The 27,551-nt window shown below is 40.5% G+C and overlaps 2 protein-coding genes across 4 annotated transcripts in view; both read right to left on the bottom strand.

Moving 5' to 3' along the window:
* LOC111963992 (tight junction protein ZO-2) overlaps positions 1-21,097 on the bottom strand; it is a 35,801-nt gene extending 14,704 nt beyond the window's left edge. Inside the window, exons 1-5 of one of the 3 annotated variants that reach the window (XM_023987619.1) lie at positions 20,895-21,097; positions 7,574-7,712; positions 3,382-3,435; positions 2,380-2,504; positions 2,167-2,269 (exon numbers count right to left, since the gene is read on the bottom strand). In XM_023987619.1, the coding sequence (XP_023843387.1) occupies positions 2,167-2,269; positions 2,380-2,504; positions 3,382-3,426 (273 nt within the window). In that variant the 5' untranslated portion in view covers positions 3,427-3,435; positions 7,574-7,712; positions 20,895-21,097. Of the gene's footprint in view, positions 1-2,166; positions 2,270-2,379; positions 2,505-3,381; positions 3,436-3,894; positions 4,041-7,573; positions 7,713-20,894 lie in introns of those variants that run through there. The other 2 variants (XM_070443585.1, XM_070443584.1) reach the window with 2 other exon arrangements.
* A 5,454-nt stretch (positions 21,098-26,551) lies between these two features.
* The window catches only part of LOC111964515 (phosphatidylinositol 4-phosphate 5-kinase type-1 beta-like), a 9,100-nt gene continuing 8,100 nt past the window's right edge, over positions 26,552-27,551 (bottom strand). The window contains exon 6 of the mRNA XM_070443476.1: positions 26,552-27,295. Within this exon, the coding sequence (XP_070299577.1) occupies positions 26,999-27,295 (297 nt within the window). The 3' untranslated portion in view covers positions 26,552-26,998. The remainder of the gene's footprint in view (positions 27,296-27,551) is intronic.

Here is a 27,551-nt window from a genome sequence, read left to right as displayed (position 1 = left end):
CATTTTCAATGGTGCCTTGAGGACAACAAATTCAACATGATTCATGAACATCATGCAGCCCATATAGGTTTTGATTTAAAAGGTTTGTATCATTCTTAACTGTAAGGTGCCAAATAACTCTAAATCTAGCATATAGGACCTGTTTCAAATGATCACTTTTATGCTCAACATAGCCACTTCATATTCGCACTCATGCCGGAATGGGAAAATATCCTTTTTATTTTATTCAGCTAAGTTAAATAAAATTCTTCTTACGATAAAAATTATATATAAAATAATGGCACGGGACATAAGAATATATTGTCTGCTAATTGAACTAGCCTACGGCATGGCGCATAGCCTGACAACAGAGTAGGCCGACTCAAATTCTGTTCTTTTAAAATTGACTACATTTTATTAATGTTTCTTTAGACCTGCCCAAAATAAATGGATTTATTGTGTGTGTATATTAAAATAGATTTATTAACTTTTTTAAAATGTAGATGCTCCCAATACCGAACCCCAGCGGTACAGCTTCTGTAATATCCAGGAAACGAGACTTAACACCATCAGAAATCAGACATTGTGTCCTGTCTGGCAGTTCATTCTCAAACCACTTGCAAGACGCCTGATCCAGGCCTATTTCAGTCAACCTTTGAATGAGAATGTGACGGCCAACAGTGTCGAAGGCCTTGGAAAGGTCTATAAATAAGGCAGCACAATGATGATTTTTAGGACCTAAGCAATTTAGCAGATCTAGAACATGTGTAGCAGCTGAACGGTGCTGTGTTCAGGTCTACCCTCAGATCCCAAACATCGGATTGGGAATCTTTTGCCACCACAATCAAACATTTTTTTATATATATACAGTGCATTTGGAAAGTATTCAGACCCCTTCCCTTTTTTCACATTTTGGTACGTTACAGCCTTATTCGAAAATGGATGAAATTATGTTTTTTTCCCCTCCATCAAATCGACACACAATACCCCATAATGACAAACCAAGCCATGAGGTAGACAGAATTGTCCGTAGAGCTCTGAGACAGTACTGTGTCAAGGCACAGATCTGGGAAAGGGTACCAAAACATTTCTGCAGCATTGAAGGTCCAAGAACAGAGTGGCCTCCATCATACTTAAATTGAAGAAGTTTGGAACCACCAAGACTCTTCCAAGAGCTGGATGCCTGGCCAAACTGAGCAACAGGGGGAGAAGGGCCGTGGTCAGGGAGGTGACCAAGAACCCAATGGTTACTGACAGAGCTCCAGAGTTCCTCTGTGGAGATGGGAGAAACTTCCAGAAGGACAACCATCTGTGGCCAGACAGATGCCATTCCTCAGTAAGTCACATGACAGCCCGCTTGCAGTTTGCCAAAAGGCACCGAAAGGACTCTCCGACCATGAGAAACAAGATTCTCTGATCTGATGAAACCAAGTTTGAACTCTTAGGCCTGAATGCCAAGTGTCACATCTGGAAGAAAGCTGGCACCATCCCTACGGTGAATCATGGTGGCGGCAGCATCATGCTGTGGGGATTTTTTACAGCGGCAGGGACTGGGAGACTAGTCAGGATCGAAGCCAAGATGGAGCAAAGTACAGAGATCTTTGATGAAAACCTGCTCCAGAGCGCTCAGGACCTCAGACTGGGGTGAAGGTTCACCTTCCAACAGGACAGCAACCCTAAGCATACAGCCAAGACAACGCAGGAGTGGCTTCGAGACAAGTCTCTGAATGTTCTTGAGTGGCCCAGCCAGATCCCGGACTTGAACCTGATCGAAAATCTCTGGACAGACCTGAAAATAGCTGTGCAGCGACACTCCCCATTCAACCTGACAGAGCTGGAAAGGATCTGCAGAGAAGAATGGAAGAAACTCCAAATACAGGTGTGCCAAGCTTGTAGTGTCATACCCAAGACTCGAGGATGTGATCTCTGTCAAAGGTGCTTCAACGAAGTACTGAGTAAAGGGTCTGAATACTTATGTAAATGTAAAATTCTAGTTTTTAAATTGGTAAAAAAATGGGAAATTTCTAAAAACCTGTTTTTGCTTTGTCATTATGGGGATAGTGTTTAGATTGATGAGGGGGGAACAAATATTTAATCTATTTTTAGAATAAGGCTGTAACGTAACAAAATGTGGAAAAAGTCAAAAGGGTCTGAATACTTTCCGAAAGCACTATGTCAAACACTCACAATTTTGGCTACTTTTCCACACTTTCTGAGGGTCTGTACAGCGAAGGAGTGTGGCACGCTGTCCATGGGAATGGCGTTCACCTGCACCACCCGGTCATTCTCACTACAAAACACAATTAACATATGAGGATATACAAACTGTACACAGATTAGCTCCTCAAAATGACAGAACACTTGATTTCTCATAATGACGGATTGACAAGAAGTACGTACAATAGCAGGCCATCGGCGGGCCCTCCTTGAAGTACGTCAGATACCACTATGGACATCTCCCCGCTTTCCTCGTTGGGGTTGTCCCGCCCCCCGGACACTGCAATACCAAAACCCATCTTGGGGTCCTGCAGTGGAGAGGACATGTATTAGAGATGTGTTTGTATGGGTGTGCGAGTGCCTGTGTGACCTTGTCTGTTCAGGTTAGTGTGTGAGTAAATGTATCTGTCTGTCTAGGTTTGTGATGAAGTCTTTATGTAAGATAAGCCATACATCCTACCTAGTGTTTACGTGTGTGTGTCTCTCTCTCCTTGTTGTCTGTGTGATGTACCTGCCCCCGTGCTGATCAGATGAGATTAGAGCAGAGATTTAAACACCCCCATCTCCTCTCCCATCTCTACTAAAAACATTCCCTGCTCCGCTCGCGAGAGTTTGGCCGACAGCATCGGCATGTGAAGGTCGGTCGAAAATTCTCTATGCTATGCCAAACAGTACCTTTCCTGTAACGGCTAAAGGAGCAACACATTAGCCCGTTACACTCTCTCCCTCTCTCTCCCTCTCTATCCTCGCTAGCAGATTGTATGACAGCTGGATGTGGAAGGGTCAGTGATGTGGTGGTAAAAAAAAGCAGCTTTATAGCCAGAGCAGAGTGAGTGGAGGAGACAATGAGCACGAGCGCCACACGATTAACTGTCCTGGGCAGATGTGATTGCATGCATGGCATTATTCCAGTCTGTGTGCTGTAGATGGGTGAACATGTACTAGAGTGCGTCATATGTTCTGAAACACATCTTAAAATAGGACCCACGGTGTATTGCATTGTAATCTGGTGGTGTAGCTGCGCATGACAATTAGAATTCAATTCTGTTTTTGTTATAAAAGTACACACTGAAATGTGATACAGTTGAAGTGAAGAGTGTTGTAGTGTGTTATGGTTGCAGTACTTAAATGGGTTGTATTGTGTAGTGTGGTGCTGTATGTGTGTTGTTGTAAAGCTGGACTCACCCTCTGCAGCGTCACTGTGTACTGCTCCCACACGGTTTCCTCCATGACTGGGCTCTATGGGAGAAGGACACGTTCCACAATGAACAGGAGATACCCATGTGTCTCTCATTTCAACAGGACATACTGAGGTGCACACTATTAGCTCAATCATGAGGGACCATGCCAAACATCATGCTCAAAATCTCATATACCCAACAGAAAGGCCACATAAGATAACACTCTGCTATACCCAGCACAAACAAATTCCATGTTCCCAACCAATACCCTCTGAGCACATGGTACAGTACACACCAAGTAATCAGCAGAATCACACATGGACTACTGCTTCCGCACACCCTCAGCCTTACACGAACCATCCAATACAGTACACATACCAGCTGAAAACAGAAAACTTGACCAAAGTACCCACCCACATTTTAACCAACTACTACACCCACCATGAAACACCTGCTTATCGGTCTACCTTTCCACCCAGACCACCTGTCTAACTAGAGCCAAGCTGGAGTCACTCACGAGCCCCTGGAGGATACGGATGGCCTTGTAGGTGTGGATCCATTTCCTGTGCAGGTGTAGGACAGTCTTCATGGTTCCTTCTCTGCTCTATCTACCTCCACTGATTATTTGCTCTGGCTGCCTGAGCTGCTACGCCACAACCTCATCCATTTCCACAGCAGCAGTGGCAGCAGCCACACCCTGCATTTATCTGCCTGCCTAGCTTTGACGTAAGCTGTATTCTGCTGGCCTACATTCAGCGCAAATCCCACCGTCCACAGAGTGTAAACACACAATTGCAAACGCGGCGATGATTAAATACACATGCACACAAAATAACATGCATAGATTCACCAAGATAATCGCACACCGACATATACGAATGAGTATATGCAGATGTACGTGTGAATTTGGATTCAATCACTTTTTGACAGCATCCCTTTTGATTTAAACGGAACCTAAATTTCCCATTGTAGAAGTGGTCAGAAAGTGACTTTTTGGACCCGACTGCCAAAATATTCAAGAGATAAAAGGTGCTCAAAGTTGACCCACTTTGCATACCCCATCATACCATGTTTTCATCACTGAAAAAGATAAACGGTTGAAATTGATATAATTTAAAAGCTTACAAACAGGGTTGTCAAACTATTTTATAATGTATGTAAAACATTTGTGACAAACATTCATTTTTTTTTTGAATTAAAATGTAATTTCACAATGTTTCAACTTCATATTCATAATCTCAAGCACCACCCCAATAACATGTGAAAATGGCCCGTTTCTATGTAGTAAAAACAATATGCTTTCTCTAAGTGTTTCCAATGACATAATCAACCAATTCATAGACAATTAGTAGGCAATGCCTACTCACAATTGGTCAAAAATCCCACGATGAAAACCGACGAGGTCACTGGAAGCACTTATCTTCGAGTTTAATTATTTATTTATTTTAACTACTACTATGGGAATAAAATTGGCATTTAAACTTTCAAAATGATACCAAAAAGGATGGTTGGATGTCCACACAGAGAATGTTGACTTGAATGGGAATATCTGCTGTAAATTATACTGTCAATCCTCCATAGGAAATCTATTGAAATCATAGAAATATAGTTAATAGAATAGACATCAAGACCTATCATTTAAAAAGATTCTCTGGTACTTTTGTATACTTTAGAGTCATTAGCTCTGAAAGTAGCACTCACCAGCCAAAAGTGGTCCCCAAAAATTGTGTACTACATCACATACAGTACCAGTCAAAAGTTTGGACACAGCTACTCATTCAAGGGCTTTTCTTAATTGTTTTACCATTTTCTACATTGTAGAATAATTGTGAAGACATCAAAACTATGAAATAGCACATACAGAATCGTGTAGTAATCAAAGTAAAAACAAATCCAAATATTTTTTAGATCCTTCAAAGTAGCCACCCTTTGCCTTGATAACAGCTTTGCACACTCTTTTTTTGTTTTTACTTTGATTACTACATGATTCTGTATGTGCTATTTCATAGTTTTGATGTCTTCACAATTATTCTACAATGTAGAAAATGGTAAAACAATTAAGAAAAGCCCTTGAATGAGTAGCTGTGTCCAAACTTTTGACTGGTACTGTATGTGATGTAGTACACAACACGGTCATCTTTGTTTTTTGGTAGTAATTAAAAGTTACAATTTCTATTAAATTAAAATGTCAAATTGTCTACCAGCGAACTTGTAGTGGTATGAAGGCTCTATGAATTATATTTCTATGTTTGAAATGACACCCACCCTCTATTCAAGAGAATGTTGTGTCTCAACCGATGGCAGGCATAACACAAAACCTCAGATGATGTGAAATGGGGTCTAAGCTACAACATATGCGAATATGAAAAAAATATGATTTTCTGCGTTTAGATAAATTGACACATTATGAAAAGGATTGTTTTGTACAACAAAAAATATATATACAAGTTGTTTGACAACAATTGTTTGTAATCATTTAAATTATATGCGTGTTGGCATCCAGTTCCAAAAACTCACTTCTTCCATGGGCAAACATGTATGAAAGGTTTCAAATCAAAAGAGACGTCAAAAAGTGATTGAATTTAAATGGATATACCCAATATGCACACACAAAAGCAAACGCTTTAACCACATGCTTTAAAAACCACATCCTTTATTCTTGTTCAGATAAAACAACAAATATCATGCACACACACACACACAATAGAATAAGACAACACAAACAACCATACATATCTGCTACAAAGCCTTACACAATACACATGCCAGGCATGTCTATAACTCCAGCACTGCAATTCTATACAGTTCTCATTATGGTGTGGTTTTATCTACAGGGCAGCCATCAGACTAGTCCACTCTAGAATGTCTTCTTGTAGCAGTATGCCCTCTACTTCCAGAACAGCTAGCTACACTACACGGGGTGCCCAAATGCACTCTATCAAAGACACTAACAGATTTCAAGGGGTAACATTTACCTACAGTACTGGATTAAAATCACTAGTAGAGTTATTTCTAACTTGTCAGAAATGTCCAGATCAACTAACCCATGTCAGCTAACATGTTATTGTAATGTTTGACTCACTCAAATATCACAAAAACACATGGCATAATGTGTAGAATTGCAAATGTTCTATCTGCCAACAACGAGGGGGGGGTGAACAGTTTGTCATGAACAGTGCTTGTGCCCATAGAAATAGACGTGGGGGGATGTTACCCAATGCTGGAAAAAGGGTCAGAGTTAAAACGTTTTTTAAAGACTCTAAAACAACTCAGTATGTTGACAGTATCAGGATGTACCAATGTAAGTGTCTCGATATTTTTATCTCAACAAATACGTAGACCTATAAACACAGTCCATTACCACAACCAAATAATTTTTATAAAAACACCCAACTAATGTTCAAACCAATAAAATACAACACGCATTCATTATCACTTGGAATTCTGTCCATTTTATTTTGACAAAATGGATCCTTCCCAGATTACTTTAATAGATTTTTCGCCCCTGGGTGTCCCAAGACTAACAGAGGCAAGTCAGTCAGTTCCAAATTGGAAAGTATGATTGTTAGTTGTAGAGTTTCAGTGTTGTAAAAAGGACATTATTTCAATCTAACAATGCAAACTGAATAAAAATATTAATATGCGGGTGTGTCGTTCCAATATCAGATTCAGAGCTGTCAAGTTATGTAGCCATCAAGCGTAGCTCCATGTCATTGCATCAAAGTAAAGTAGATAACAGTGCTACTAGTAACCTCAAGACCAAACAGCATTTCCGGTTGCACATGCATTTAGTACAATAATCTGTTGTGATGGGTGGCCTGAATCTTTTCCTCAGTTCTCTTTAAACTGCTTCTATGGAAGACTCCTAATATTCCTGGATAAATATGCATTGGGTGAGGTGCGTGGGCCAGCAACTTCCAAATAGTGCTAAAGGACATAGGCCTTGGATACATTGTGAATGGGGGAACATGAATAACCGAAGGACGATCCAAGGTAATAGATATCCAGCAAAGATTTTCAAACTGACTTTTAAACCATATCCTACTGCCAAAACCACTCTTGATGTCCTGTTTACAGAGTAGATCACAAAATGGCACTGTATAAATCATATGTCCAACCACACACACCCACGGTATTAGGGCAGATTAGGATGGGTAAAGAATACATGTACAAAGTTTGCAGAAAAGATGACGTACCTTCAGAATAGCAGAGTAGCTGGGTGAAGAGAGTCGACAGAGACACAGGTACTGGGCTTCTTTGGTCCAGTAGAACCTATCCCAGGAGCAGCTAGATCGGTACAGGTCAGTGTTGGACTGGTCAGTACCGGATGTGTCCCTGTGGGGAGAGACAAAAGGGCTTTCGATAATCATTACTTAACATTAAGATCAGAGTTCAACTTTGTATAAGGAGTTTTAATTGTCAACCTATGTAAAATGTAACTCGGAAGAAAAAAGTAGAAACTAATTAAGACAAATATTTGTTCTTGTAATGGTGGAATCAATTAGCATACCATGTACTGTTAATTGGTATGTCTGTGCATGTGTAAGAGTTGCTTCCATCCCTCTCCTTGCCCCAACCTGGGCTCAACCCAGGAACCCTCTGAAAACAACAACTGCCTCCCACGAAGCATCGGTACCGATCGCTGCACAAAAGCCGTGGCCTTTGCAGAGCAAGGGAAACAACTACTTCAAGGTCTCAGAGCGTGACGTCAAAAAATTAAACGCTACTAGCGCGCAACGCTAACTAGCTAGCCATTTCACACCTGTTACACATGTACTATAAATACCTTATTTTATTGATTAACATCTGTATTATTGAATGTCATGTGATATGGATGTGTGGCGATAAAGCATTTGTCTAATGCTATTTATTCTGCCTGTCGAATACAAAAATAGTTTTAAAAAAAATAGACAACATTTTTTTTTTTTTTGATTGCATTGGTAAGAGGGCAGAGGGGGGAGGGGACAACAACGAGAGCCAGTGTAGCTGTAATCTGTTTGCATTTTAGCCAAACATATGCTCTGCTATTTGGCCTTGTGTCAGAACAGGAATAAATACACTGAACAAAAACATAATAACGCAACATGTAAAGTGTAGGTCCCATGTTTCATGAGCTGAATTTTAAAAATCCCACAAAACCCATATGCACAAAAATAAGAATTTCTGCACAAACTGTCAGAAACCGTCTCAGGGAAGCTCATCTGCATGCTCGTCGTCCTCACCAGGGTCTTGACTGACTGACTGCAGTTCGACGTTGTAACCAGCTTCTGTGTACAAATGCTCACCTTCGATGGGCACTGGCACGATGGAGAAGTGTGCTCTTCAAGGATTAATCATGGTTTCAACTGTACCGGGCAGATGGCCGACAGTGTGTATGACATAGTGTTGGCGAAGGGGTTTGCTGATGTCAACGTTGTAAACAGAGTGGCGGTGCGGACAACAAACACAATTGCATTTTATATGATGACAATTTGAATACACAGTGACAAGATCCTGAGGTCCATTGTCGTGCCATTCACCCGCCGCCATCACCTCATGTTTCAGCATGATAATGCACAGCCCCATGTCACAAGGATCTGTACACAATTCCTGGAAGCTGAAAATGTTCCACTTCTTCCATAGCCTGCATAGTCACCAGACATGTCACCCAATGAGCATGTTTGGGATGTTCTGGATCGACGTATACGACAGCGTGTTTCAGTTCCCGACAATATCCAGTAACTTCACACAGCCATTGAAGAGTGGACAACATTCCACAATCAACAGCCTGATCAACTCTCTATGCGAAGGAAATGTGTCACGCTGCATGATCCAAATGGTGGTCACACCACATACTGACAGGGGTTCTGATCCATGCCCCTACCTTTCAAAAAAAGGCATCTGTGACCAACAGATGCATATCTGTATTCCCAGTCATGTGAAATACATAGATTAGGGCCTAATGAATTTATTACAATTTACTGATATGAACTGTAACTCAGTAATATCTTTGAAATTGTTGCATGTTGCTTTCATATTTTTGTTTTGACCAAATGCTCAGCTCGTGTCATTTGCCTTTTCCTTTCCAACTATCTCCCCAATACCCTGACCCTAGCAGATGTGCAGGGAAACTACAGGCAAGCTTCTATCAGCATATATTTAGTTTTATTTCAATTTTATTTGACTAGGCAAGTCCGTCAAGAACACATTTTTATTTACAATGATGGCCTACACCAGCCAAACCCTAACCCGGATGACGCTGGGCCAAATGTGCGCCGCCCTATGTGACTCCCAATCACGGCCGGTTGTGATACAGCCTGGAATGAGACTGCACGATTAGGAAATCTCCAAACTAAAAATACTGCAATCTATGTATCTTGGGAGAATGACGAAGACCAATATTGTGCATAGTGAATTACTGATCTACAACAACCTCAAAAGTGGGCGAGGGATCACACACACAAAACCTCAGTGGGTGAGGGGTCATATAGCACTTTGTGATGTGCTGATGTAAAAAGGGCTTTATAAATACATTTCACTGAATGATAAATATATACACAAACTAAAGAACGGTTCCATAACAGATCCAGTGAGTGGCTGGACTGGGTCAGCTAAGGAGAGCCATGCGACTCACAGGATCTCTGCTACATTCATCTGCTGTGCATCTATAGTCACACTCAAAGCTCTATGACCTGAGCTGGAACTAATGACAACACACATGCTCATGCTGTAGCATGTAGGCTAGTACCATCTGGCTGAAACATCTATACATTCTGGCACACAATTTATTATTTGTAGTGCAAATGATTCAACTACGTTAGAGGTGCAGTAAATGCTTGTACTTGAATCCACCAGAGTTAAGCTACATAGACACTAGACCCACATTCATTTCACGCTCATACGCCACACCTCTGCTTCACTCACCCTGGGGGCCTCCATCGTTTCCTCCCAGGTGGTAGGAGCTCTCTTTTGTTGAGGGGAACGATCCCCATGGCCGCCTGCATGATGGTAATGAATTTCTTAAACTTCATCTTTGAGCCCTCAGCTGTTTCTTCACTTACACCCCATGCTACTCACAACGGTTCCACTAACATATCTCACTTCCCTCCGCAATATTCTAAACCCCTAACTACCAACCCTCTTTCCCACCACTGTGCTCACTGCCATCACACATACACACTACACTGAACCCTGCCCACTAGCTACTACATTTGCGATAACGAGCCCTGTGTCCCCTAACCATCAGCTCTGACAGATGTATTTTCCCCCTCAGAGAAACAAAATGGACAATTACAGCCACATTACAGGCGATGGGCAGGCCCAGAGGGGATGACAGCAAGTCACTCTTATACAATTCTGGAGATCTCTAAACATTACACTAATGAAAACGCTGCTGCCGTGATAATTCTGGTACTAAGCCCTGATAGATCATGTATGCACCCCGCCCCATTTTCTCATAATCCCCACGGAGGCTTAGTCCTCTGGCCATTAACACCCAGAGCCCCCCATCATCATCATCATCATCACACACACACACCATTCCATCCTCACACCATAAGAATAACAAATAATTAAAGCGAGGCAGTGAAATAACAATAGGGAGTTTATATACAAGGGGGGTACCGGTACAGAGTCAATGTGCAGGGGCACTGGTGTCGAGGTAATATGTACATGTAAGTAGAGTTATTAAAGTGACTATGCATAGATAATACCAGAGAGTAGCAGCAGCATAGAAGAGGGTGGGGGGGATGAAAATAGTATGGGTAGCCATTTGATTAGCTGTTCAGGAGTCTTATGGCTTGGGATAGAAGCTGTTTAGAAGCCTCTTGGACCTAGACTTGCTGCTCCGGTACCGCTTGCCGTGCGGTAACAGAGAGAACAGTCTGACTAGGGTGGCTGGAATCTTTGACAATTTTTAGGGCCTTCCTCTGACACCGCCTGGTATAGAGGTCCTGGATGGCAGGAAGCTTGGCCCCAGTGATGTACTGGGCCGTACGCACTACCCTCTGTAGAGCCTTGCGGTCAGAGCCCGAGCAGTTGCCATACCAGCCAGTGATGCAACCCTTCAGGACGCTTTCGATGGTGCAGCTGTCGAACCTTTTGAGGATCTGAGGACCCATGCCAAATCTTTTCAGTCTCCTGAGGGGGAATACGTTTTGTTGTGCCCTCTTCACGACTGTCTTGGTGTGTTTGGACTAGGGTTGCACATTTTGGGGAATATTCAGAGGTGGAACCTTTCCGTGGGAATTAACAGGAATATATGGGAATTAATGGAAATATATGCAAATTAATATTAATACCATTTAAATGTAGATGTTTTTTGCATTGGATATATTTACCATATCACATGGAGACAGAAACATAAACCTTTTACCTTTTCAGTAGACATAATTGCAAATGATTAAATCCTTCCAATATAATTATTTTTTTAAATAATAATTATTTTATGAATTGAACTTTAAATGAGTTGAACAACAAAAGAGAATATTGAATGATCCCCAATGATCCATCGCATCTCCCATTAGAAACTAAAGCTATGGTTGTCTTCCTCTAAGGCTTCCATGTCTTCTCCCTGGACCTCTTCAATGTCCACCTCTAGAACATCAGACTCTGAAGCCTCATCTTCACATTCACTTACCAACCTTGTTGAGGATGTCTTGTTCCATGTTTGAGGATGGCTTGTTTCTTGTGTGTTCCAAAAAAAGGAGCTGTTGTGCTCTGAGGCAGCTGATGTTGGTGGGATTTGGAGGATGATGGAGGCAACCGGGGAAGAGCCTCAGATCCACAAAGTCCCTTCCACCAGGTGGCTGATGAGATATGTTGGCACGACTGCCATATTGCATCTCCATCCCAAAGCCCTTGCTTGGAAGTGTACTTCGCCAGACTGCCAAGAACCTTGCCCTCATCCAGGCCAAGGCAGCGAGACACAGTAGTGATGACACCATAGGCCTTGTTGATCTCTGCACCAGACAGGATGCTCTAGCCAGCATACTTGGCATCCAACACGTATGCTGCGGCGTGTATGGGCTTCAGGCAGAAGTCTTCACGCTTTTTGATGCATTTCAGAACTGCAGTTTCCTCTGCTTTTCAGTGATTTGCTTTTTTTTTTTAGAATGATTTGCTGTTTGTTTTGGTTGTGTTTCAGATTATTTGGTGCCCAATGGAAATTGATGATATATAATGTATTGTGTCATATTAGAGTCACTTATCTTGTAAAGAAAAACGTTTTTAAAAACTTCTACATTAATGTAGATTCTACCATGATTACGGATAATCCTGAATGAATCAGAAATTTAGAGGCATACAAACCCTGCCTCCCTCCCCCACGTTATTGTAATGGTGAAACGTTAGCATGTCTTGGGGATAGGATATTTGTGAGAACTCTCAACATTACTCACGATTCATTCAGGACTATCCACAATCATTGTAGCATCCACATTAATGTAGAAGTGTTCAGAAACATATTCTTATTTACAAAAAAAGTGACTCCAAAATGACACAATACATTATTTAAAATTCATTTCTATTGGGCACAAAATAATCAAAACAAACAGCAAATGTATCCAACAAGGTTGTAGAGTCACAAGCATTGGGTGCTAGGAATACGGAACCAAATAACTAACTTTGGACCACAGGAGGCCTTTTGATAGGCCTTCATTGTAAATAAGAATGTGTTCTTAACTGACTTGCCTAGTTAAAAAGGGTAAATAAATACGAAAATTATTTGTCCCAATTCCTTGGGACCTCTAAAATGGGGGGACTATGTACAAAATGTGCTGTAATTTTTAAATGGTTCACCCGATATGGATGAAAATATAGTCAAATTACAGCTAACAGTCTGCACTTTAACGTAAGTCATTGTATCATTTCAAATTCAAAGTGCTGGAGTACAGAGCCAAAACAACAAAAATGTGTCACTGTCCCAATATTTTTGGAGCTCACTGTATTTGGAATGCATATGCCAGATGGAGACACATGCCAATCACAAATATGTCTGAGTGAGAGAGACTTTTTGCCTACTGTAATGCAACCTGGTTTAATAGCATTTTGTATTATTCTGTACGTAAAAACAAGACTCAATTTAGTATGATATGTATTAATTTGTGGGTATGTTACGAAATACAATTTGTATTATATGTTACAAATTTGCAAAACATACAATATGTTATGAAGTCTAGCTAGGTGGCTAACGTTAGATAGGTTAAATGGTTAGGGTTAGCTAAAAGGATTAGGTGAAGGGTTAAGGTTGGCTAAAAGGGTTAGGTGAAGGGTTAATGATAATGCACGTCCCCATGTCGTAAGGATCTGTACACAATTCCTTGAAGCTGAAAATGTCCCAGTTCTTCCATGGCCTGAATACTCACCAGACATGTCACCCATTGAGCATATTTGGGATACTCTGGATCAACAGCATGTTCCAGTTCCCAACAATATCCAGCAACTTAGCACAGCCATTGAAGAGGAGTGGGACAACATTCCACATGCTACATTCAACAGCCTGATCAACTCTATGTGAAGGAGATGTGTCGTGTTGCATGAGGCAAATGGTGGTCACACCAAATGACTGACTGGTTCTGATCCTAGCCCCTATTTTTTTTTTTTTTAAGGCATCTGTGACCAACAGATGGATATCGGTATTCCCAGTGATGGGAAATCCATAGATTAGGGCCTAAAGAATGTATTACAATTGATGGATTTCCTTATTTATTTCTGTACCTTTATTTAACTAGGCAGGCCAGTTAAGAACAAATTCTTATTTTCAATGACGGCCTAGGAACAGTAGGTTAACTGCCTTGTTCAGGGGCAGAACGACAGATTTTTTACCTTGTCAGCTCGGGATTCGATCTTGCAACCTTTCGGTTACTAGACCAACGCTCTTACCACGAGGCTACCTGCCACCCCATGAACTGTAACTCAGTAAAAACGCTGAAATTGTTGCATTTATATTTTTGTTCAGGATAAATGGAGTGACTCGGATTTACGTACAGAATAATACAAAATGCTTTGAGACCAGTTAACGTAATGATGTCCCTGACCCTGAATAATCACTGAGACAGTCAACATCCCACAGTTGAGAACTAATCTAAATAAAGCGTGCAGTGATTTTAGGAAATAATTTAGTAAATGAATGCACACAGATAGTAAAGCTGAAGCTATAACTGTAATATTTGTGTTGTGGAGAAATGACCAGGCAGGAGACGGGAGTACAGTTAGTTTTCGTTTAGTCAAAACCTCTCGTGCTCTCCAGTTCGCGGCACCATGGTGCGCATGTGCATTTCCTATTAGGTGTAGTAACGTAACACTGCCGTAATACATCACTGCTTAGTAACTGCATAGTAACTAATATAAACAGATGTAGATCTCAGATACTACACTCCTCCCCCATAGTGTTTAACTCCCAGAGAACAAGGTAAATGTTAGGGAACTACTAATGCAATATCTGAACAATGCATTCTTAAACATCTTTCAACTACTGGGTTGAAGCAGACTTTGAGCCCAGCACAAATCCATGGGATTATTCTAACCAAAGATGGAGTTTGTATCCTAATAACTAACCCAGGTAATGTCATTTTTCTTTCCTTTTATCTAGGACATATTACAGTTTTTGTTTGTTTTACTGTCTTACCTCCTTAAACAGCTCAACTCACAGGTCAAGCTTTTGAGGTGCCCTTCGCTGTCGAATAGGATATCTCTGCTCCTCCTGGGCTTCCGGTGGTGGGCCAGGTTCGGGTGGAAGGTCAMGCTCTGTCTCTCCCGTACGTCCACAGTCAGGAGAATAGTACTGGGGGTCGTTATTGTTCTTGTTCTCTCGGCGTGTCTCTGCTGGGGCGTTGGACCGTAGCAGATGATCCACATGAACGTTGACCTGGCGATGACCAATTTGGACTTGGTAAGTCAAAGGTCCTRTGCGTTGCAAGATCACACCTGAGTTCCACAGGCGCTTGGGGTGTCTGAAATCACGTACCATCACCCTCTCTCCCTCTTTGAATTCTCTGACAGTCTTTGAGTGTCTGTCATGAGCTTTCTTCTGCTGTAGCTGGTGCTTTGCCACAGTGCTTGACAAGTCTGGTTTCAACAATGTCAGGTGGGTACGTGGTTGGCGTCTCAAACAGTTCAGCTGGTGTACATTCCGTTACTGTGTGTGGTGTGTTACGGTAAGACTGAACCTCGAGTCTAGTCCAGGCCTTCTTAAAGGTTTGCACGGCTCTCTCCGCTGTTCCGTTTGATGCCGGATGGTAAGGTGGTGACAGGATGTGCCTTACTCCGTTGTTCTTGAGAAACATTTCAAAATCGTTTGAAGTGAAAGGAGGGCCATTGTCCGATACGAGCTCCTTGACTAGTCCAAAGGATGCCACAGGTGTCTGAGAAGATTGATGGTCTTCTCAGCTGTGGTCAGTTGAGTAGGGAACACTTCCATCCACTTGGAATGGACATCGACGACAACAAGGAAATGTTGCTTGTCAATCTCGGCGGAATCCACGTGGATGCGTTCCCAAGGTGTAGCAGCCCAGGACCATGGATGAAGAGGTGCAGCAGCAGGCTTGTTGTGAACAGCTTCACAAGGTGAGCAGTGGCCTACATGCTGTTGAATGTCCTGATCCAGTCCAGGCCACCACAGATAACTGCGAGCGAGTGCTTTCATTCGAGTTATCCCTGGATGTCCCTCATGCAGGTCAGATAGCAGTCTCCTCTGGAATTTGTGAGGTACCACCACCCTTGATCCCCACAGAACACATCCTTGATCAGTGGACAACTGGTCTTTCTTGTCGATGAATGGACGAAGGTTATCGTCATTTACGAAATTTGGCCAACCGCCTAATGTTAAGTCCAAGACGTTGGAAAGCACTGGATCTTTCCTCGTTTCCTCTGCTATGTCTGAAGTAAATATGGGCAGTTCGTCAATGAGAGAGATCTGGAGGACTGCTCTGTCATCTTCACTGTCGGAGTCACTATTGCATGGTAGTCTTGATAGTGTATCTGCATTTGCGTGATCACTGGATCGTCTGTACTCAATCTCGTAGTCGTAGGCTAACAATATCAGAGCCAAACGTTGCATTCGAAGTGCAACAAGGGTTGGTATAGCTGATTTGTCCAAGGATGGCCAACAGAGGCTTGTGATCGGTCAGCAGTTGGAACTTCCTTCCGTASAGGTATTTGTGAAACTTCTTCACTCCGAATATTATGCTCAGGGCTTCCTTCTCAATTTGAGCATCATTTTTCTCACTTGGTGATAGAGTCCGTGATGCAAATGCAATAGGGTGTTCTTCACCTGACGATAGAACATGTGAGATGACGGCTCCTACTCCGTATGGAGATGCATCACACGCGAGTCTCAGCTTCATCTCTGTGTTGTAGTGGGCAAGCCACTTACTCTTTAGCAGARGCTGTTTGCAAGTCTTGAATGCTTCTTCGCATTGTGGGGACCAATTCCACTTTGTATCYGCCTGCAGCAGTTGGTGAAGCGGATGCAACAATGTGGACAAGTTTGCCACAAACTTTCCGTAATAGTTCAGGAGCCCCAAAAATGACCTCAGCTCTGAGATATTTGTGGGTGCTCTCCAGTTCAATGACAGTTTTTTTTATTTAACCACCAGAGGGCAGTGTCGCTATTCTGGACTCCAAAAGTCTTGCTACTTGGCAGCTCCTGAACACTGTACCTACTAGCAGTGCTTAGCCTTTTTTACTGGCGAAAGAAAATAAAAAACTGACGAATTACATAATTATTTTGAGTTTCATTACTCACGCAACATTCTTCCCTTCAAGCAATGTCCGTTAAAGAAGTTTAATCACCTCATTGCCATTGTAATATTTGTGTTTTGGAGAAATGACCAGGCAGGAGACGGGAGTACAGTTAGTTTTCGTTTAGTCAAAACCTCTCGAGCTCTACAGTTCGCGGCACCATGGTGCGCATGTGCATTTCCTATTAGGTGTAGTAACGTAACACTGCCGTAATACATCACTGCTTAGTAACTGCATAGTAACGAATATAAACAGATGTAGATCCCAGATACTACAATCACGATGAATGGTGATGAATCTCATTGTAAAACAAATGCCTAAACCTGCAGCATTCAGAACTGGTCATGACTCCGATCAAAGAAGGCCTCACATTAAAACATACATTCAGTTCTTACAAACATAGTCTGGGCATGTAGACTGAAATAAAGAAATGGAGTAAAAGGAGATGATATATCTCAATATATCTCTTCTCCACATGGTTGTTGTGAACCTTATCACAAAGGGATGTTTTGACTGGGATTTGCTATTCTGAATAAGGTCTCGGTGCTTTGGGTTAGACATACCCATAGCCCAATAAATGGACTAAAGGAGTCTAACATTACTCCTTATAGTCCAAGGTCTACACTTGTTGTATTCGGCGCATGTGACGAATACAGTTTGATTTGATGTTCTGTTAAAAAGGGGAATTGGCCCTGGAAGTCAAAACAGCCAAATACTCTAGGGCTGGGCGGTATTCCGTATTTTTACGATATACCAGTATTGATGCACGAACCGGTTTGGGTTTTTACTTTACCCTCTAACACTATTTGAATGTTTGGTTTGTTAAAATGTAATACACTGTGTGTAACGTTCATTTTTATAGTTTACTTTGCTACTTAAGTCATCTCTCTCCAGCCTCTTTTTCCACACAGACCTAGTCCCGCCCCGGCACTCAAGAGCATTTGTTGTTCCAGACTGAGACACTTGCGTTCAGTCTAGCACATGCAACAATATTGATGACAATGATGCAGTTTTCACTTTGCTTCTTAATATAAATTCACTAGTGTTCTATAAATTACACTATTTGTTTGTGTTTCTTACATCTGCAAAACAGCTAGTTTGTCTTTTCTTAGGAAGTTGGGCCTAAATCTTGTTAGCCACCAATGCTAATCGCTAGTTAGCTGGCTAGCTAATAAAATGTATCGAGTCAGAGCAAATGTAATTAGCTATACAGCCTGATAATACCAGTGATGGTGTAGACCTAAATCAGCATGTTGTTTGTGCAACAGTATCTTCTAAATCAAAGCCGAATACGCAAAGAAAGAATGTTAGCTACTTCATGTAGCAAAGTGAAATCATTCATTGTGGCCAAAGATTATTGGTTCCCCTAGGAAACTCTTATCAACACTGTTTCCTACCCTATCACAATAACTCCTCCCTGGCATTTTCAATCATTATCATGTCAAACACTATTCATAGTGCCCACTATTATATTGTAACTATAAATTTAGAATAATCATTCTAGTTCCATGATCCCAACAGTTCACCCATGTGTTAAATGAATGATGACTTAAATGTGTTAGAAAATAAGGCCTAGATTTTTTTTGCCTATATCATGCAGCCCTACGTGGCAGTGTGGAAATTCTCAAATGAGTGCAGGAAATGTATAAAAAAATATTTTTGGTTGAAGTACAGTATAAAACAGTATAAAACAATCAGAATGGAGAAAGACCCATTGAAATCAATTAGAATGTGTTGCCACCCTAGGGTCACACACTACTCACAAAGCTATTTATTTTGAGGCCTGTGAGCTAGGACCTCTTTTTAAGGGGAAGCCTATAAAAACAGTTATAAAACACAAATAGAGTTAAAATTACTCCACAAGACACCAGTACCCAAAACGATAGCCTAAATTGCAATACCTAAAAGTTGAAGTCCTATTTTATTTGGATAGGCCTAAATTAAACATTGAATTGTTAAAATGATTGGCTAAAGACCTTTGAAGAATTTAGATGATTTTGAATACACACATGGATTTCAATAAACAAATGGATAAGACTGTTCTATTCTCTTTGATTTAGTTCCTATTGCAACTCAGGCAAATTACAGAATGAATGACATACTGAACTAAATGGAGGATGAATTAAATGTTAAAATGTTGGAATATGAGACACACACATCATGCATGCTCTGCACTTTTTCTGGCTAGTAGGCCTACATTAGGGTATAATGACTATGGCTGCATGCCTCTAGAAGGGCATATTCTGAGGCTGAGGGGTGCTTTTCCAAAGGCGCATGGTGCTGCTGCAAGCAGATAACAAGCTCTTCAACTGGGCAGCAGTGTCACGATGGAGGGAATAGCCTATACGGAGACTACCTAAGACCACTGCAACAGACTTATTGTAAAGTGTGGGAATAAGTTTATGCCAGACATAGCCTCTGTTGAACCTCTCCCTAGTTAATTTCAAAGGCCGTATGTTCATGGCCCGATTCATACAAATCATGTAAAATGATTTTAAATTCATATTAACCCCTCCTACAGAATATGCTTTGGCAAGATTGAGTGATGAAATAAATGTCAAAATATATATATTTTTTTCAATATTTTGAGTGGCAAAGACTCCAGTGGTCATACATAATTCATATATTCACCAAATATCTATTATGTTCTGTTTCGTTATTCCTGGTATATACTACTGGTTAAGATTGCAGAAAGAGCCCAGAGAATGGGATGGTGCAATATTGAATTACTCATATTTTGATAAGATGCATGCATGGGGATGTCCACGTCTGTAGAGATACACCTAGCGGAATGAAACTTCACTGTTGTAGGCATAATACAGCTAGTGCTATCTAGACTTGGCCAACAAATCCATTACATTAGCAACCTAAATGTGAAGAAAACTCAACTGAGGAGTAATAGAGACTTTTAACTTTGAAACAGGCAGGATACCTCTTTCCCTGACCATTTACATTTTTTTTTACTGTTATACTTGTTCGCGTAGCACTCCTCACAGGACATTTGGTGTACATGTTTTGTTGTTGGTGAGATGAAACTGACAAAACTCTGAAAAGTATTATTGTACGTCAGAATTGCAACGCAAGATTTGTTCAAGACTAAAATGTAAGTCCGTAATCGTAACATGGTGTTTGTATGTTCACTGATTCAATTTCACATTGACGATTCATGCATGCCTTTTCTTACTATCCTAACGATAGCTGCCAAAAGGTTGAACGTACTATCTGGTTCCATACTTATGCTTCCAAAACGTAACGCAAGCAATGCGCGTTAATGTGCTTCGGCAAACTCCCCCATACAGAAGAGGCTTTCATCCAATGACTTGTGTGTGTAACACAACGGCACTGAGTCATGATCAAGGGCTAGAAACACCCATAGCCACACTCAAAGACACCAGTTAATATTTACAGAATTATAATCAGTATAATAATTCTCTTTTTGGGTATCCCAAAAAGCAAGAGTGGATGAATAGGTCAACTACTAGACATAAACAAATGGAAATGGTTCAGTAAGTTAGTAACATTGAGTTGAGGCCTCCTCAGAATGTAGGCCAAATCGTGACGTTTCTGTAACATAATAGCCCTCGTGAATGGGCTACAAAGGACAAACACTGAGGCCGCCCAAGCTTGACCAGTTATAATTGTACTATATCTTCAGAAGTTTGAGGTTTTACTTTAGAAATAACGAATAACGAATGATATGGCTACTGTGAACAATGGTCAATACCCAAATAAGGCAAGAGAAGCAAACTGAGAGATTATACACTACGTTACGAAAGGCAGTTTCGAAGTTTGACTTACCTATTGGAAATTCTGGATATTTGGTCTTTTGCGATTGAAAACCACAATTAAAAACCTAATATGATAGTACACCAGCAGAAGGTGAGTTTTGAAGTAAGAAAAAAGCAGTTAGTTTTGCGGCAATGCTTTGCGTTTCCTGGTTTTTGCAGGTATGGGCGTGGCGTTGAAACTGCAGGTGAGTCACGCACGGCGCTGTAGACTACCACGTGACCATACGTAGGTGAGTTCTGCCGAAGGGCATGAGTCACCCCTCAAATGTACACTTATATAGCCCACTTACCGTTAGGATGTCCACACTCCCCAGTGAATTGTACAGAAACTGAATGTCAGCTCAGTAATATGTAAGGTAAAACAAAGCCTACTCACTCCTGCCAATCACACACTCCTTATAATTCAAAGTAGGGCCTAATCCACACTGAAACTGCATGAATCATACCTGGGAAGTGAAACATAAAAGGAAACTCATCATCCACTCAACCATTTTTTTCTCAACCATTACCACCCCTACCGACATGTTATCAACAGGCTACAATTTTGATTCAGTGCTTCTACTCCTGGATTGATTGCTGTTTGGGCAAACATTTTTGCCCCCTCATCAATCTACACACAATACCCCATAATGACAAAGCGAAAACAGGTTTTTAGAAATGTTTGCAAATGTATTAAAAATAAAAAACAGAAATATCTTATTTACGTAAGTATTCAGTCCCTTTGCTATGAGACTCGAAATTGAGTTTAGGTGCATCCTGTTTCCATTGATCGTCCTTGAGATGTTTCTACAACTTGATTGGATTCCACCTGTGGTTAAATTCAATTGATTTGGTGCTTCAATTGAAGGTGCTTCAACACATGACTGAGAAAAGGGTCTGAATACTTATGTAAATGTAATCAGATTTTTATTTTTAATACAAATGCAAAAAAAGAAGAAAAAAAAGCATTTTGCTCTGTCATTGTGTGTAGACTGATGAGGTGTAAAAAACGAATCAATTTTAGAATAAGGCTGTAATGTAACAAAATGTGGGGAAAGTCAAGAGGTCTGAATACTTTCCGAATGCACTGTATGTTGATAGCCTGTTGTATGTTTCCTTGATGTCAGCTGTTGCGTTTCTGCATTTGAAAATCATGGATGGGTTCATTGTTTTCAAACAGAGTATATTGATAGCATTGGCCTGCAATGTCCATAGAAGAGTGTAATAGTGAGATTCCCTGGTGTGTATAAATGTAGTGGTCTCCAAACTGTGATCCACCAGAAGCCTTTTGAATTTTCCTGTGCATCTCCAGATAATGAAAACAACGTTTGAAGCCACAACAGCCCATTCTTAAGCCGTGACCCAGGAGGACTTGGCTGTGAATCACCAGGGCCCAGTTTTTCTAAGATTATCTATCTGAATTTCGGTTATCTGATAGGATAAAAAATACACAGATATGTTGATAGCCTTGATAGAATTAATAGAACGGGAGTCCCCATTCAAGCCCATGTTTTTTAAACTTACTTACATGAACAGATAAAATGTATATATTTTCTATGTTTAGTTTTCACTGAAAAAGCTTCTATATGGAATATTGATAGCGTTTGCATCTATCATAACATAATCCTCGATGAGGAAAGAAACAGAGATCAGTAATTCTATACACACTGTGCCCCCTATTGATCATTTATGGGCATGGCAATGATAATGCGATCCTTTAAGGGATGGAGAATTTAGAGATGGATACATACAATGCTACTGCATAAAATCAGATTTTATTTGACCGACAAATTATATTTATAGAAGACTAATTATTTTTAAATACAATATACATATTATGCCAACTGTACATTTAAAAAAAAAACATTTGATCTTGAAATACATCATTTTAAAACAAATAAAATGTGCAATCATGACTGATCATTAATAGGCCTACACCTATATGAAATGCATTATAAAATGTGTGATCATGAAAGGAAGACACTTCGTGATATGGCATAATCACATGTCTTTAGCTACATAACATAAGCCTTCGATGGTATTCTTTCACCATGGCATTGTTTTACAATCTTGACTAATTCAATGCATGGAACATTGATTGGCAACTAAGGGCTCAGACACACCGATAGCGTTTGCTGGCCAAGAGTAGGACTATTTAGCACGTCTGAATGTAATTTGCGAAACGACTGCGAATCAATTTTACATGTAGAATCGCCAGAAAAAAATTGTCAGTCGGACATGTACAGCGGGTGGTCCCTAAAACACAGCGTGCTGAACGATTGGCAGACGAACGCTAGAACCACATTCGGTGCGATGTGTGCGAGCCTTAAGTCCCCACTACATTGTGTGTTCCCTGGTGTCCAAGGTCTACTACACTGATTGTGATATGACTTAATGGGTTGATTTATGGGGTCTCAAAAGTATGTCATGTAACTAAAGCATTTGCTCAATACAGTATTTTCTTGTACTATTCTAGATTTATTTTCATAAAATTCTGTATCTTTATGCATGTATATACATTTTTTTTAATGCTTCCTATTTAATCAAATAACATTTACATATTTAATTTTTCAGGAATCCAGCCTCAGAGATTTGAACATTGTTATTAGTGATATTTCAACATTAAAATCCATAATCAATCACATGGATGTGCATACAAATAGAGCTTTGCTAGAGAAGCATTGAATAGAAGTGATTTGGCATGTTCCACAAGGTGACTGTTGCTAGTAATCTCCATTCGAAAACCTTAGGATTGTCCCTGATTTTAAAGTAGCAGCAAAGTGTACGGTAGCAGGAGAAAGGTGCTTTACAGTGCCGGTCATGACTTCAAAAGGCAGGACAGTCTGTATTAGGGCACTGTCATAATAGCGTTTTTATGTGCAGTTGATGCTTAAAGAGATCGTTATCTATTTAGTGATGCTGTGGGAAGGGACTTTTCATCTTCTTCCACCCGTCTTCACTAGAACATAAGAGGTTGAAAATCAGAGATGTAACTGAGAGGAGATGTTGGAGATGTCATAGATTACCAAACAAACAGGGATTTCAGAGAGGATTGGTAATATACGGAAAATGTCTAAATACATCTTAGTGATGTCATACATAGGAGTTAAGTTAGCGATGATGTCACAGAGCGACACAATCAGTGACCTTACAAAGGGCATGGAATATTTATGATATTATAGAGACAAGCAGAAGTGATGATGTCATAGACACTATTAAACAGATAATGACTCCTAACTAAATGCATAGTGTATCTTGTACACCCACGAAGTAGACATTGCGTAGAGTCTGGGCTGCCCTGGGTATGGGGAGAGAGGACAGTGTCATCCAGGGCCACATTTGCACTGGAGTCACAATGGTTATCACTGAGGAGACAGTGGGAAGAGTTACAATGGACAACAGAGATAAATAACTCCATCACTGTCTAACAGAACAAAATGTTGGTTCCATCAAGGGGTGAGCCTTGAAAGGTATAAGGATGCTAAGGTGGATAAGGAGTGGGTGAGGTCTGGTGTATATGAAGTGGTGCGGTGTACAATCAGAGTGAGGACCCACTGGGCACACCACATCATTTCAACATGGAAATTTGGGTTTTATTTGGTTGAGATGTTGACCATTGAGATTTCAACCTTTATTCAGCCACTCAAAATGACAGCCAGATGTTTGTTGAATTCCCAATGTGTTATCACTATGCTTTCAATCATTTAAAAGTACAAAGTTCAAATGGGAATACAATGTCAGATATTTTTTATTTATACAACAACTTAATGTGTTATCACTGTGCTTAATCTAATAGCACAACCAAATTACCTGGATTGCAGTTGAGATTACATTAAAAGTACATAGTGCCAGTGATCAATGATGTTTGAGATTCTGCACAGATTATTATAGCAATTCTGAAGATCTCCACAGACCTGCGACCTTTGCATGCCACCTTGAACATGCATGCTTTCTATGATTACATAAGAAGACAGTTATAGTTACAGTAGGCTAACCTCAAAATGTAGCAATGGATGTGTTACTCATTTTAAAGTTGAATAAATACTGTTAAATTAGTTTGTAAGATAGCTTTAACTTTAGGCTATTGACTGTATTAGAAAAGTATTATTGAATTGTGTTTGGTTGACAACACAGCCAAATATCAACATTTAAAGGATATCTAATCCTTGGATACATTAATCTGAGCAACTGGCACAATCCTATTCTTAAACGTTTATTTTTGGTTCATTTGGAGACGTGAATCCAATTTATAATTTGTTAACTTGTCGACAAGTTAATAGGCTATTTGTGTTTGGTTGTCAACGCAACCAAATATCAACATTTGAAGGAGATGTATCTTTGTGCCAATGACCCAGTCTGGCTTTATTCCTAGTTTGTCTACAAATTAATGACATGTTGGATTCACGTCTCCATCTCAACCAAGAATCAAAGTTAAAGAATAGGACTAAATCAAACTTTTATTTAAAGTGCATTTAAAGTTTAATTTGATTTAGTCCTATTCTTAAACTTAGATTTTTGGTTGAGACGGAGATTTCAAGCCAGACTAAGTCAGTGGCACAGATGAAACTATCCAAGCAGAAGATCTCCTTCAAAATGTTGATATTTGGTTGTGTTGTAATTCATTTCCAGTTTGTCTACAAATTGATATGTTGGATTCATGTCTCCATCTCAACCAAAGATCTAAATTGAACCCTGGGTTGAATTGAAACAATAACTGTTGATGAATTTGCAAATGCTTTGTAGGCCTAAATAGTATAATTGATGATAGGACTTATTGCCTTCAGAAAGTATTCACACCCCCCCCAACTGTGTTACAGCCTGAATTTAAACTTGATTACATGTTGTTTAAAATTGATGACATTTTGTTTTGTCGCTGGCCTACACACAATAACGGCAAACCTAAATAAGTTCATCAGTAAACATGTGCTTAACAAGTCACATAATAAGCTGCATGGACTCACAATTGTGCTTTAATGGGAATTGTAAAGGATATGGGCACGTGTGAAGTGTTTGCAGACGGGAGAAGTATGGTATTGAAGAATCGGTGAATGGAAAATGTTGCAACTGTGGTGGGGATCATATTCCGGACTTTCTTGAGTGCCCTGTTAGGGTGAAGGAGGTTCGAGGTGTCAAGGATCAGAGCTGTGTAGCGGTTCTCCTATGTGGAGGCAGTGAAGAGAGTCAAAGGTCAAGAGGCAACCGTGTTGAAGCTATGGCGGTGGATGCATCGCAACCAGTTGTTAGTGTTTTAAGTAAATCGAGTGATCTGGATACACCCATTGTAAAGAATATGGATTTTGTGGCATTTATAGCCACAGTTATTAATTGTACAGCACAATTGTCATTTTATCTGCAGCCGATACGTTTTTGGAGTGCAGAAGCACTGCAGAAGCACTGTAAGGACTAATGTCTCTAGGAAATGTCCCGCCCTCACAGGAGTCTTCTGAACCTGTGTAGGGACCTGATTAGTATTAGTGTTTTACAGAAAAGCAGGTTGATTTTGTTAATTTCTTTTTTGATAGTTTGTATGATATTTGATTTATTTTTACCCACATTATTTCCATTTTTGGGATCCATATTATGCACCCGCACAGTAGGTGGCGGATTGCACATCTAATTGTTGAGAATGCCATCATACCATAGAAGAAGATTGGTTATGGCGCACTGGTCTGTGTACGTGGCTAATATTGCATTGATTCAATCACAATTCCCACAGTAGAGCGAAATGTTGATAGTGCTAACTAAAGGGGAAAACTGTATAAAATTGAGTGAAGTTCAATCTCGTGCACAGCTTAGAGGGAACATTGCTTCTGACCATCACTGATGTGACACTATAACTCCTCTAAACAAAGGCCTTAACAATGCCTGAGTTACCTTACTGTGCTGCTGCCTACCTACCACGTTGTGTTGGGTGATTGTTATTCTGCCTCTGTCCAGTTCCTCTGTTGAGTAATAATGCAGTCATTCAGAAGGGCTCAAGGTGATGTAGAAGAGGCCAGTCATCCTTATGTAACATTATTGCCAATGTGGGTTCAAAGTTCAATGAGAAATATCCAACCAAATGCTACTGAAGGAACTAAAATGTCCCTCTAACAACACACATTTGACTAGCCTTCATGTTTTGAATATGCAATATCAATAAGTAAGTGAATCTACTGCGAGTGGCCTCACCCTGCAGTCCCTCTGCAGTGTCTTCATTAATGCACTGTACGTGTCGCCATCAAAGTGCAGGCCCTCAAGCATCTCCTGGAAGTCCAGGTCTTTGAAGGTGGGTGAGAACTTGGCGCGTTCCCTGCACGAGGCGTGGCGTTTGTAGGTGGAGCACTTCAGGTCGTATTTGTAGTGCATCTGGAGGGCCCTGGGCAACACGTTGTTCATCACCACCAGGCGGATGTTGACCCCGGCACTCTGGATGCAGTACAGGCCGTAGAACTTACAGTGAGGAGAACAAGTATTTGATACACTGCCGATTTTGCAGGTTTTCCTACTTACAAAGCATGTAGAGGTCTGTAATTTTTATCATAGGTACACTTCAACTGTGAGAGACGGAATTTAAAACAAAAATCCAGAAAATCACATTGTATGATTTTTAAGTAATTAATTCGCATTTTATTGCATGACATAAGTATTTGATCACCTACCAACTAGTAAGAATTCCGGCTCTCACAGACCTGTTAGTTTTTCTTTA

Source organism: Salvelinus sp. IW2-2015, linkage group LG5, assembly GCF_002910315.2.
Source record: "Salvelinus sp. IW2-2015 linkage group LG5, ASM291031v2, whole genome shotgun sequence".
NCBI classification, from domain to species: domain Eukaryota; kingdom Metazoa; phylum Chordata; class Actinopteri; order Salmoniformes; family Salmonidae; genus Salvelinus; species Salvelinus sp. IW2-2015.
This window is presented reverse-complemented; position numbering and strand designations above follow the sequence as displayed.